Source organism: Oncorhynchus gorbuscha, linkage group LG09 (assembly GCF_021184085.1).
Source record: "Oncorhynchus gorbuscha isolate QuinsamMale2020 ecotype Even-year linkage group LG09, OgorEven_v1.0, whole genome shotgun sequence".
Lineage (NCBI taxonomy): Eukaryota > Metazoa > Chordata > Actinopteri > Salmoniformes > Salmonidae > Oncorhynchus > Oncorhynchus gorbuscha.
Window position 1 is genome coordinate 75276411 of NC_060181.1, and position 13954 is coordinate 75290364.

A 13954-nucleotide genomic window follows, 5' to 3' on the forward strand; every position below is an offset into this window, starting at 1 on the left:
ACAGTATAGCTTCCGTCCCTCTCCTCGCACCTCTATGGGCTCGAACCAGCAACACAACGACAACAGCCACCATCGAAGCAGCGTTACCCATGCAGAGCAAGGGGTACACCTACTAGAAGGCTCAGAACGAGTGATGTTTGAAACGCTATTAGCGCGCGCTAACTGGCTAGCCATTTTACTTCGGTTACAACAGCCTCATCTCGGGAGTTGATAGGCTTGAAGTCATAAACAGCGCACAACGAGGAGCTGCTGGCAAAACGCACAAAAGTGCTGTATGAATGAATGTTTACGCGCCTGCTTCTGCCTACCACTGCTCAGTCAGATACTTAGATACTTGTATGCTCAGTCAGATTATATGCAAGATGTAGAAGCACAGTGGCTAGGAAAACTCCCTGGAAAGGCAGGAACCTAGGAAGAAACCTAGAGAGGAGCCAGGCTCTGACTGTGCGGGGTGGAGATTTATAACAGTACATGGCCATTAAGGACAGATTTTTCTAATAGATGACCAGCAAGAGCAAATAATAATCAGTTGTTGTAGAGGGTGCAACAGGTCAAACATCAGGAGTAAATGTCACTTGGCTTTTCACAGCCGAGCATTCAGAAATGGCAGGTGCGGTAGAGAGTGTTGAAAACAGCATTCTGACACACACAGGAAACTGTTGAAATTGAAAAAAGCAGCAGCGTTGCAGTTCTTGACACACTCAAGCCAGTGCGCCTGGCACATACTACCACACCTTGTTCAAAGGCACTTAAATCACTTGTCTTACCCAATCACCCTCTGAATGGCACACATACACAATACGTTTCAATTGTCTAATCCTTCTTTAACCCGTCTCCTCTCCTTCAATTACACTGATTGAAGTGGATTTAACAGGTGACAACAATAAGTGATCATAGGTTGACCAGGTGAAAGCTTTGTCATGGAAAGAGCAGGTGTTCCTAATGTTTTCTACACTTCCTGTCCTCTTTGCCTGGAGGTGTCTTTAACCCAAATACAGACCCAAATATACATCTGGGAAGCGCACGACCTAACCTCAGTCTACCTAAACACACAACAGTGACACTGCGACCAGAAATGTCCAGATCAACTATAACATGTCTCCTAATGTTTTTTTTATTTAGGTTTTTACATATTGTTGTAATTTTTTGTCACTCAAATATCACATGAATACACATTAGATGTCAAAATGTATAGAATTGCAAGTAAAGTAGCTTTTAAACTCATTTTTTGTTGTTGCAGGAAATAAGCTTTAAACCTGCAAAATGTGTGTGAACAGTTTGTCATTTAACAGTGCCTGTGCCCCAAATGTGCAGGATGTTCCCCAAATCTGGAAAGGGGTGCCTCCGAGTGAAAAAGTTTGGAAACCCCTCAGGGCTGACCCCAATTAGTCGACTGGTAGATTGTTTGCTCGTTAGGCGATTGGTCGACCTAGATTGTTTTAGTCGAGCAGTATCTCACACTCACACACACACACACACACACACACACACACACACACACACACACACACACACACACACACACACACACACACACACACACACACACACACACACACACACACCAAAAAAATAAAGGGAACACTTAAACAACCCAATGTAACTCCAAGTCAATCACACTTCTGTGAAATCAAACTGTCCACTTAGGAAGCAACACTGATTGACAATAAATACAGTGCCTTGCGAAAGTATTCGGGCCCCCTTGAACTTTGCGACCTTTTGCCACATTTCAGGCTTCAAACAAAGATAAAACTGTATTTTTTTGTGAAGAATCAACAACAAGTGGGACACAATCATTTATTGGATATTTCAAACTTTAACAAATCAAAAACTGAAAAATTGGGCGTGCAAAATGATTCAGCCCCTTTACTTTCAGTGCAGCAAACTCTCTCCAGAAGTTCAGTAAGGATCTCTGAATGATCCAATGTTGACCTAAATGACTAATGATGATAAATACAATCCACCTGTGTGTAATCAAGTCTCCGTATAAATGCACCTGCACTGTGATAGTCTCAGAGGTCCGTTAAAAGCAATGAGAGCATCATGAAGAACAAGGAACACACCAGGCAGGTCATCAGCTTGTCTATATTGTCTCATCAGCTTTCCGCAATGCTTGAAGCACAGCACTGTTTATGACTTCAAGCCTATCAACTCCTGAGATTAAGCTGGCAATACTATAGTGCCTATAAGAACATCCAATAGTCAAAGGCCTATGAAATACAAATGATAGTGAGAAATATATAGCAGTCTGCAGCGCGGGCAAAAAGTTGCTCCAGAACACCCCCCCCAATAAATGTCCCACCATGATTGTGTCCACCACGAAAAAAACCCTGCACCAACACCCCCAAACTACTTTCCGCAGCTAAGCTTGCTACTGTAGCTAGCTAGCTTCTTTGCAATGACTTGGTGCAGTCAAGAGAGGCACTACCAGATGGTATGATAGACAAACTTGTTGATGCAATAGGTAATCTAACTAGCACGAGTCGGTTTGGCTACTTTCGCTGTCTTCCTCCATGCCACACATACCGGCCCCCGCACCTCTTGCCCTTCCCCCACCCTTCTGCTAAAACCAGCGCAGCAGCTCTCTCAAGTCACGTGATCAAGTCTCCATTGCCATTTTAAAATGACGTTATTAAAAAACAAACATATTTAGACTATTCGGATACCTGAAAAAATATGTTAATTATTCATATTCTGAAATAATTTCACATGCCCATCCCTACACTTAACACTTAACAAATCATTAGTCTGACCAAGACAAAAGACAGACAATTCAGCTTAGTGCATCCCTTCCTTTGCTTGTTTCCAGACTCCTGTACAGTAAGAGCAGACATACAGTCTATACCTCTTCAACTACAGTATTAAGACACTAACCCTGTTAGCAGACATGCTAGGGGAGGACTAGGTCAGTATAGTCAACAGTAGACTAGATCCAGTAAGGGGGGACTAGGTCAGTATTGTCAACAGTAGACTAGATCCAGTAAGGGGGGACCAGGTCAGTATTGTCAACAGTAGACTAGATCCAGTAAGGGGGGACTAGGTCAGTATTGTCAACAGTAGACTAGATCCAGTAAGGGAGGACTAGGTCAGTATTGTCAACAGTAGACTAGATCCAGGAAGGGGGGACCAGGTCAGTATTGTCAACAGTAGACTAGATCCAGTAAGGGAGGACTAGGTCAGTATTGTCAACAGTAGACTAGATCCAGTAAGGGGGGACTAGGTCAGTATTGTCAACAGTAGACTAGATCCAGTAAGGGAGGACTAGGTCAGTATTGTCAACAGTAGACTAGATCCAGGAAGGGGGGACTAGGTCAGTATTGTCAACAGTAGACTAGATCCAGGAAGGGAGGACTAGGTCAGTATTGTCAACAGTAGACTAGATCCAGTAAGGGAGGACTAGGTCAGTATTGTCAACAGTAGACTAGATCCAGTAAGGGGGGACCAGGTCAGTATTGTCAACAGTAGACTAGATCCAGTAGACTAGGGGGACTAGGTCAGTATTGTCAACAGTAGACTAGATCCAGGAAGGGGGACTAGGTCAGTATTGTCAACAGTAGACTAGATCCAGGAAGGGGGGACTAGGTCAGTATTGTCAACAGTAGACTAGATCCAGGAAGGGGGGACTAGGTCAGTATTGTCAACAGTAGACTAGATCCAGGAAGGGGGGACTAGGTCAGTATTGTCAACAGTAGACTAGATCCAGTAAGGGGGGACTAGGTCAGTATTGTCAACAGTAGACTAGATCCAGGAAGGGGGACTAGGTCAGTATTGTCAACATTAGACTAGATCCAGTAAGGGGGGACTAGGTCATTATTGTCAACAGTAGACTAAATCCAGGAAGGGGGACTAGGTCAGTATTGTCAACAGTAGACTAGATCCAGGAAGGGGGACTAGGTCAGTATTGTCAACAGTAGACTAGATCCAGTAAGGGGGACTAGGTCAGTATTGTCAACAGTAGACTAGATCCAGTAAGGGGGACTAGGTCAGTATTGTCAACAGTAGACTAGATTCAGTAAGGGGGGACTAGGTCAGTATTGTCAACAGTAGACTAGATCCAGTAAGGGGGGACCAGGTCAGTATTGTCAACAGTAGACTAGATCCAGTAAGGGAGGACTAGGTCAGTATTGTCAACAGTAGACTAGATCCAGGAAGGGGGGACTAGGTCAGTATTGTCAACAGTAGACTAGATCCAGTAAGGGGGGACCAGGTCAGTATTGTCAACAGTAGACTAAATCCAGGAAGGGGGGACTAGGTCAGTATTGTCAACAGTAGACTAGATCCAGTAAGGGAGGACTAGGTCAGTATTGTCAACAGTAGACTAGATCCAGTAAGGGGGGACTAGGTACGTATTGTCAACAGTAGACTAGATCCAGTAAGGGAGGACTAGGTCAGTATTGTCAACCGTAGACTAGATTCAGTAAGGGGGGACTAGGTCAGTATTGTCAACAGTAGACTAGATCCAGTAAGGGGGGACCAGGTCAGTATTGTCAACAGTAGACTAGATCCAGTAAGGGAGGACTAGGTCAGTATTGTCAACAGTAGACTAGATCCAGTAAGGGGGACTAGGTCAGTATTGTCAACAGTAGACTAGATCCAGTAAGGGGGACTAGGTCAGTATTGTCAACAGTAGACTAGATTCAGTAAGGGGGACTAGGTCAGTATTGTCAACAGTAGACTAGATCCAGTAAGGGGGACCAGGTCAGTATTGTCAACAGTAGACTAGATCCAGTAAGGGAGGACTAGGTCAGTATTGTCAACAGTAGACTAGATCCAGTAAGGGGGACTAGGTCAGTATTGTCAACAGTAGACTAGATCCAGTAAGGGGGACTTGGTCAGTATTGTCAACAGTAGACTAGATCCAGTAAGGGGGACTTGGTCAGTATTGTCAACAGTAGACTAGATCCAGTAAGGGGGACTAGGTCAGTATTGTCAACAGTAGACTAGATCCAGGAAGGGGGACTAGGTCAGTATTGTCAACAGTAGACTAGATCCAGTAAGGGGGACTAGGTCAGTATTGTCAACAGTAGACTAGATCCAGGAAGGGGGGGACTAGGTCAGTATTGTCAACAGTAGACTAGATCCAGGAAGGGGGGACTAGGTCAGTATTGTCAACAGTAGACTAGATCCAGTAAGGGGGGACTAGGTCGGTATAGTCAACAGTAGACTAGATCCAGGAAGGGGGGACTAGGTCCGTATTGTCCATCTCCAGTTTAAGTCTTAGTTTACCTCTTGAGGTGCTGCTCCAGTTCCCAGAACAGCAGCTTCATGGCCATCTCGTCCTGGCCTTGCACCCGGACCACCCGCTCTCTCATCGGGCTGTCTGTTCACTCTCCTCCAATAGAATCAGATATTCCTCTTTTCTAGTCCCTCGCTCCCTTTCTTTTTATCTTCTCTGAGTCCCACCGGAGTGTGGAGAGCAGTGGTAGAGATGAGGGGACAAGCCAGGGCTGCGTGTGTCGGTTGGTGTGTGTGTGTGTGTGTGTCAATCCTCTGCATGCATCTCCAAGACAGGAGAACTAGCGACTGATTGAGCAAAAACAAGTGTAGGGCAGACGTGACATCACAGCACTGCGAGGTCATGTGACCTAGTTACATAAAAGCATCAACACAGATTAGCTTCTGCCCTGATGAGCACCGCTTCTACTCCTCTCCCTGGTGAGCCCTCTCCCTTCAGAGTGGAGCCCTCTGTGTTTAGGACGGACCCCTGACCCCCATTTAAGGCAGGGAGTCTGGCCTCTGTACTTGAGCCAGGTCTTTTCCTGTCACTTCTCATCAGTAGGGCGGGCTAAGAGTGGGCTTAACACCTGCACGCTCAAAACGAGTACAACACACACGACTGCAGACTATCAGCCAGCAGCCTGGGTCAGGGGAACACCACAGGCAAGGACAAAGCAGGGGGGGCTTCCCTGTTCAAATACACTGTGGGCTGAGTCAGAGGGGGGCTTTGTTGGTCACATGTCCAACTGTTGCAGTTTAGCCTAAAGAATACTGACCTGACCCATGATGAGACATTAAATCATACACAACTGACCACATACTTCATGCGCTATCCAATAACTTTTATTGATTACGACACCTTTTAGGGCTACAAGTGCTCCGATTGTTTGGTAAATTCAAGTGAACGATTATGGAGGACTAGTGAGGCCCAAAGATGGTGATTTGGTGGAAAATAGTATGTTGTAGAACATCATACTGTATTTTTATTGTAATTGTTCTCCTAATTATGCCTGGCCAAATTAACCCTGAGGGGATTGATCCAGTCATATTGTATTTCTTTGGGAAACAGTGGGTTAAAGATGCTGCCCCTGTCATTTCAGTCTAATCCCTACCATATATAATAGCCTATTTATTACACAACTCCCAGTTTATAAATAGCAAGTCTTAACATTCACTGTCTGATGGTGATTCCATGTAGGTCTATTTTAAGAATATTCTCCAGTTTATACTGTCATATCACCAATGGGACATCTCGGCTCTCATTTCCATAGCCAAAAAATGTGACTATACCGGAAGTTTCAAGCCTGGATAGGACAACTATGGATAGAGTAATTCACTGTGGGAAAATGATGAGTAGCCATTTTGGCATTAGGTTGTGGCGTGAGAGAGGTAGAAAGGGAGAGGGTGAGAGAGGTGCCATTTGAACATTTGGGCTGACAGCAGCAGGTCAAACAACAGAGCTGAGTCCTGCTCTCTCCGGCTCTCACCAGGGGAGAATGGACCAGATACACCGCCTCAGCACGTTGCTCTGTCTCAGAGAGCGAGAGAGAGGAATTGCCAGGGACCTCACGATACGGTATTATCACCATACTTAGGTGCCGATACGATATGTATTGCAATTCTCAAGATTCTATATGTATTGTGATTCGATACAGCAATTTTATTGTGATTTGATGTTCCAAATATATTGCTCACTATATGTCTGCTGCAGAGAAATGAGAAAGTATGATAAAATGAGTTGATCATTCATGGAAATAAAAAAAAGTGCTGAAAACATGTTGGCCCACTACTAAAAAAAAGAAGGATTACAAGCTATATGATGATAAATACCGGAGTTGACGTAGGTACACCCTACTAGCATTCAATAATTCTACCTAGTGAAAAAAACAAGTATGGAGTCAAGTATCGATATAATATTGTCCAAAATAATACTGTGATAGTTTCCCCCCCCATCACTAAACATCATGTGGTCAACTGGATCCAATACATCTTGATAGGTTCAGATAGAGCTTTACAGCCCACCATTCAACAAGTATGCTCAAACATTAAGATCAGTACAGGTCTACTAAGAAAGGTGTTTGTAAGAAAAACAAGAGCAGCAGGTATGACTAATGTGGCGTGAAACCTGGTATTAGCAGGACTAACACTCCAAAACACAAACACATGATGCACTGCTCAAAGACCTGTTGAACACACAGTGCTCAAAGAGGAAGATCTGGGGCGGAAAAGCTGGCAATTCTTACATGAACCATGAAGAGAGGAGGGGCAACAGAAAGAGGGAAGACAGAATGTCATAAGGTGAATGCACCAATTTGAGGGGAGCAGGAAATGGGGGGGGACAAGAAAAAAACGAGAGGGGGACAGAAAGCAGAAAGAGAGAGGGGGACAGAAAGCAAAAAGAGAGAGGGGGACAGAGACAAACAGAGAGATGGGGAAAGAAACAGTCAGTCGTGCCTGTATCTGTAACAGTGGTGTCCCTCCAGTCAGTCTGTGTGGAGCCACTGGGCTGTTGATGTGAGAAGTGACACGAGGGGGGGTGGCTTTACTAAAGCCTAGAACCAACTGCTGCTCCCCTCCACATGTAACCACCAACACAGCTAGGCCACATCAATGTGTGTGTGGTATGAACTGGGGCTTATCCACAGAGACAATGGCAGAGCTGTCCGATTTGGAGCGATGGGAGAGGAAAAGGGGACGATGACGCTAGAGGGAAGAGGAGAGGGAAAGAAAGAGGGGGGGGGGGGGCTCTATACATTGGCCTAGAACATGATGTTCTAACTCCAGACGGCTAGACAAACCAGAACATTACTTCCACTGCAGCAGCTGAGGGGATTGGGAGGGCTAAGCTGAGTTGGATGTATAATACTGCACACTCATCAAGTGTTAGGGGTCAGTCACATGTTATAGTGCATTATATGGACCCCCTGCGTGATAGCTTAATCAAACAGGATTGGTTGGCCCTTCCACACTAACCTGGACACACACACACACACACACACACACACACACACACACACACACACACACACACACACACACACACACACACACACACACACACACACACACACACGAGACAGACGGGGCAGATGGATGGTTTGTGATTGTAAATCCAGACCAGGCCTTCACACTACCTGCTGGTTTGAACCAGATAATAGATCATAATCCATTATATATTATGTACAAATTGTTTTTCTTTACTGGGAAATTAGACTGGATAAGTCTAGATAAAAATGCGTAAAAAAATAAAATAATCATACAGTATTCATGTGAAGTAACCTAGTACAGATCCTCATCAATATACTGTTAGTATAAACTAAATGAACAGTGTGTCAGTAATCAACAATGCCAAATTCAGGACATACAAGCTCTCACACACAATTAGGCAGATTTTTTCACAAGTAGGTATTTTGGCAAACCAGATGTGAAAAAAAAAATAGAATTGGGCTGCCTTTGAGAACACAGCCATATTACCTGCCACAGTTAACAGAAGGGTTAAGCTGAGGGCAGATGTGTTCATGTAGAGCAGGCCTGGACAATTATTTTCCATCGCGGGCCAGAACCATATTACAGGATTATACATGTGTATGACTGTGTTGACAGATATCTACTGGAAATCACATCCAGATATGCTATTCATTTAACTTTAACATGCACAGAAATAAACCACATCCACATTCTCCTTTTGGTAGGTATTTTCATTATTAAACATGCAATGAACTACACAGAGGGAAAAGTACACTGTGAATTCAGCACCACGGACAGAACTCTTGTTAACAGGTATGCACAAAAACATGAGAGAGAGCGCTCAACATTACATTTAAACGACTCAATCAACTCTCTGATGGGCATTGACTAGAGCAGTGAAGTCAGGTATAGTTTCTGACGTCGCTATGGGCAGGATTGCTGAGAGGTGAGAGTCAATAAGAGATTATCTGTGACGTGTTATATTCTGTTCACATACATAGGTTGACCCAAACAGTACAAACATCTGAGCAGAACTCCTATTCTTTGGAAAGTTTTGTTCATCAAGAGATGCATAGAACCTCAGTGTTTGAATAGTTCTCCAATCACTGCATCACTCTGAAGATCGATAAGCTCAAGTTGCAGGTCAGAAGCATTATCCACATTGAAGGTGAAAGGAGAGGAAACCAACAGCATGTCATTTCCCAACACTTTGAAATCCTCAACATTCACTGTTCAAAGCACGCAGCAGCGATGTATACTTCTCCCGCTGGTCATCTGATAGGGAACAGACTAGTAGTGTCAGAAGGTGGGTGAGATTGTTGGCTTCTACTTGGCAGGTCAGGATGAGTCATTTTCCCTTGAAGGCTGACAAGGCTGTACATCTAATGTGCAAAAAGGACCTTCCCTTGTAGTTTGGAATTCAGTTCATTCATGAGGGCCATGATGTCCACAGCGAACCATTCTTTATCTTGCAGTTGATGGAATTCCACATATTTCCTTCCATTTGCAAAAACGAAGTAATCTCCAACTTCAGGTCCCGCACCCTTTTAAGCACCTTCCCCAAACTCAGCCATCTCACGTTTGTGTGGAAGGGGAGCTCTGCATGACCCGACTGTCTCTTCCAACAGTGAGACAAACTGGTTGTGGTTTAATGATTTTGCTCTTAAGAAGTTTACCACTTTAGTGACTGTATCCACAATATGGCTCATTTTCAGAACACATTTACAAAGCACCTTCTGATGAAAAATGCAATGCAGGAAAATTATTTTCTGATCTGGGTTCAGCTCAGCTACTTGATGTTGTATCCTTTTCAAAAGACTAATGTTTTTTTCTGCCAAGTTTGGGCACCCATCAGTGGTCACACTGGATAACCTTTCAATACTCAGTCCCAGCTTTGCCACACACTTATTAACCTCCGCCAATAAATATTTCCCTGTGGTTGTGTTCTTCATTGACTGCACTGAAGCAAGCTCCTCTGTAATTGCACAGTCTGGGGTTATGCCTCGTGTCACATGCATCACTGCTCTCATCCAGGGCCAAGGAGAAATAGGTGAAATCCTTTACCTAGTCTTTCAACTGTTGTTCCATATTCTCTGCGAAGTCCTCAACACGCCATGTCACTGTTCGTCTTGACAGAGAAACTTTTTTTGTCGGGGCAAAGTACTGCTGCAGAGTCAAAAAATTATTTCATTAATTTGCCCTCAGCGAAATGCTTGCCATCTTTATCACTTTTATGGGACAGTACATAGCTAGCTCTCGCAATTCCGTCGTTTTCTGAATGCAGTTGTCAAAAGTCCTTATGCAACTGAGAAAGCAACTCTTTCGATGCCCTCTGCTCAGAAGACATATTCCTATATTTCTCTGCATGCTTTGTCTGGAAGTGTCAGGACAAGTTGTAGTCTTTCAAGATAGCGATGCTCTCTCTGCACACAGCTTTACCTGATACCTCAATAAATAAATATTTCGTTGTCCACTCTTGGCTGGAACACCCTTCATTCATTGTCTACTTTCCTTTGAAAAACTAATTTTATCACCATTTCTAGCTAGCTACTATTTGCAACTGACATGTGTGTCAGCCTGCCACTGTCTGTCCTTATGCAGTTATATATACGTGCCTTCAAAATAAAAGTCCCACAAGCGGTGGGAGTTAAATCATGACAAAGGTGAGTATTCATTGGGCTTTTAATTTGAATAACAAATACATTCTTCAAAACTTTGAATAACAATTTTTTGCCTGATACCAGCCACCTTCTTCTTTTAAAATAACAAATACATTCTTCAAAACTTTACAATCGCAAATTCTTCATGTGTCCGGAGCATGATTTTTTGCCTGACGTAGTGTAAACCAGCCACCTGCTTTTAAACGCATTGGACAGGCTTTGTGCTTTTCCCAAAGATTCTTTAGAACTAGAGCAAACACACGTGTCAAGTGTACTATAAGTTGGAGGCATTGTGTTCTTGTGGACTGTTGCTCTGTTAGCGGGTATGTGTGTTCACGCATGCATGTCCGTATTTGTGTGATGTACTCCTGTGCAGCTCATGTTCTACTGAGCAGCTTTTACCTGGCATCGGCAAGGAGACTTCAGAACACAAAACTGCAATAAAAACACACAACCCATCCCCCACTGACATACACAAGAGAGTAGAAAGAATAGGGTGTGGAGTGAGTTAAGTACACAGACTAGTCAGAACTCTGTGATATTTCAGAAAAGCAAGGCCAAACCTCCCCATACATAATGTTCGTGTTTATCTCTAACCTCCTCAAATAGAACATCCCCATTCTAATCCAAATTCTCCACAATATCACCTCTGTGTCTGAACTAGGGGATTTCATTTGTATGTAGTGCCATCCTTGAGCTGTTCTGGTCTATTAATGTTCTGTATAACTTCATGTTTCATGTTTTGTCTGGACCCCAGGATGAGTAGCTGCTGCTATCACAACAGCTCATGGAGATTAGAGGTCGACCGATTAATCGGAATGGCCGATTTCAAGTTTTCATAATAATCGGAAATCTGTATTTTTGGGCGCCGATTTACAATTATTATTTTTATACCTTTATTTAACTAGGCAAGTCAGTTAAGAACACATTCTTATTTTCAATGACGGCCTAGGAACTGTGGGTTAACTGCCTGTGTTCAGGGAAAGAACGACAGATTTTCACTTCCAATCTTGCAACCGCACAGTTAACTAGTCCAAGGCTCTAACCATTGTACTCCACGAGTAGCCTGCCTGTTACGCAAATGCAGTAGAAGCCAAGGTAAATTGCTAGCTAGCATTAAACGCATCTTTAAATAAACAATCAATCATAATCACTATTGTAAAGTGACTGTTCCACTGGATGTCATAAGGTGAATGCACCAATTTGTAAGTCGCTCTGGATAAGAGCGTCTGCTAAATGACTTAAATGTAATGTAAATGTTATAACTACTAATCCAGTTTAATATTAACCAGGCGAAATGATAATTTCTCTTGCGTTCATTGCACGCAGAGTCAGGGTATATGCAATAGTTTGGGCTGCCTGGCTCATTGCGAACTAATTTGACAGAATTTTACGTAATTATGACATACATTGAAGGTTGTGCAATGTAACAAGAATATTTAGACTTAGGGACGCCACCCGTTAAAATACCGAAAGGCTCCGTATTTCACTGAAATAATAAACGTTTTGTTTTAGAAATGATCGTTTCTGGATTCAATCTTATTAATGACCAAAGGCTCGGCTTTTGTGGGGCGATGGGTAACGATGCTTCGAGTGTTCCTGGTTCGAGCCCAGGTAGGGGCGAGGAGAGGGACGGAAGCTATACTTTTACACTGGCAATACTAAAGTGCCTATAAAAACATCCAATAGTCAAAGGTATATGAAATACAAATAGTATAGAGAGAAATAGTCCTATAAATACTATATTAACTACAACCTAAAACCTCTTACCTTGGAATATTTAAGTCTCGTGTTAAAAGGAACCACCAACTTTCATATGTTCTCATGTTTTGAGCAATGAATTTAAACATTAGCTTTTTTATATGGTACATACTTTGTTTTTGCATTATTTAACCCAAATTGAACATGTTTCATTATTTATTTGAGGCTAAATTGATTTTATTGATGTTTTATATTAAGTTAAAATAAGTGTTCATTCAGTATTGTTGTAATTGTCATTATTACAAAAAAAAAATATATATATATAAAATTATATATATAATATATATATTTTTGTTTAAATAAATCGTCCGATTAAATCGGTATCAGCTTTTTTGGTCCTCCAATAATCGGTATCGCCGTTGAAACATCATAATTGGTCGACCTCTAATGGAGATCCCCAAAAATAACACTTACTACACTACCAGATTTACAGCTCAAACTCCCCCCGCCCTCCCACCCAATCCATCCCTCTCTTCATCTGCCCATCTGTCTGGTCCAGCATATCAAATTGGGTGTCAAATGAAAGCTAAGAGTATCGGTTTTGGGAAATTAAGGCATATACAGTTACCCCCCACCTGAAAAATGAGGCATAAGTAATGGCTTTGATTTCTGGATAAACATATGGAAAAGGGTTTTTAGAAAACATCTACCAGAAAAAGTCTTAAAAAGGTATCAGAAATGCATCAAAACACAATGTTCACAGAATATCAACACATATTTAGTTAAATTGATTACCTTCTTTAAGAAATATTGCCTTGTAATTCCATTACCAAAACCCTGCATATTTTAAAGATATTTTTTAATTTCTCTCCATCATGAGGGAGGATAATGAAAGTTCAGAGTAACAAATAATGAAAGACCTACCAATCATAGCGATTTTACTGATGTCAATTTTATTCATGAATTATTAAGTGATTAAAACTCATAACTCCATTACCAATTTGGGAATGGAATTACTGCAACTGAATTGGCTACAATGGGAAATCATAAGTGACAAACCACAGTTGGGTCACATGCTTAACGTCCTCCCTTCCACTGGCATACTGTTATGTTCAACTCATAGCTGTTTTCTTACTCTTTCTGTTATCTGGTTGTCAAACCAAGAGAGTTAAAACAGTCTGGACAACCCCTCCCTCCAGTTAATATCACCTCTTCCCAGCTCTTACTGACACCTACCCATGAGCCCACTATTTCCATTCACTGTGACCAGCATCCACACCCACTGAGCACTGACCAACACCGGACATCAACAACATTGAAAAGTAGTTGAGATATGGTCACTCCACCCTGGCCTTGATGTTACCGTCCACAGACTAACCGGACCAAATCTGAACCCATCATAGAATTAT

The 13954-nt window shown here is 42.6% G+C and overlaps 1 protein-coding gene across 2 annotated transcripts in view; it reads right to left on the reverse strand.

Annotated features, from left to right (window-relative positions):
• The window catches only part of tsc22d1 (TSC22 domain family, member 1), a 61938-nt gene that overhangs the window by 9117 nt on the left and 38867 nt on the right, over positions 1-13954 (reverse strand). Inside the window, exon 1 of one of the 2 annotated variants that reach the window (XM_046363450.1) lies at positions 5227-5498. The exons of the other annotated variant lie outside the window; for it this stretch is intronic. Within the exon in view, the coding sequence (XP_046219406.1) occupies positions 5227-5312 (86 nt within the window). The 5' untranslated portion in view covers positions 5313-5498. Of the gene's footprint in view, positions 1-5226; positions 5499-13954 lie in introns of those variants that run through there. 2 annotated transcript variants of the gene reach the window in all.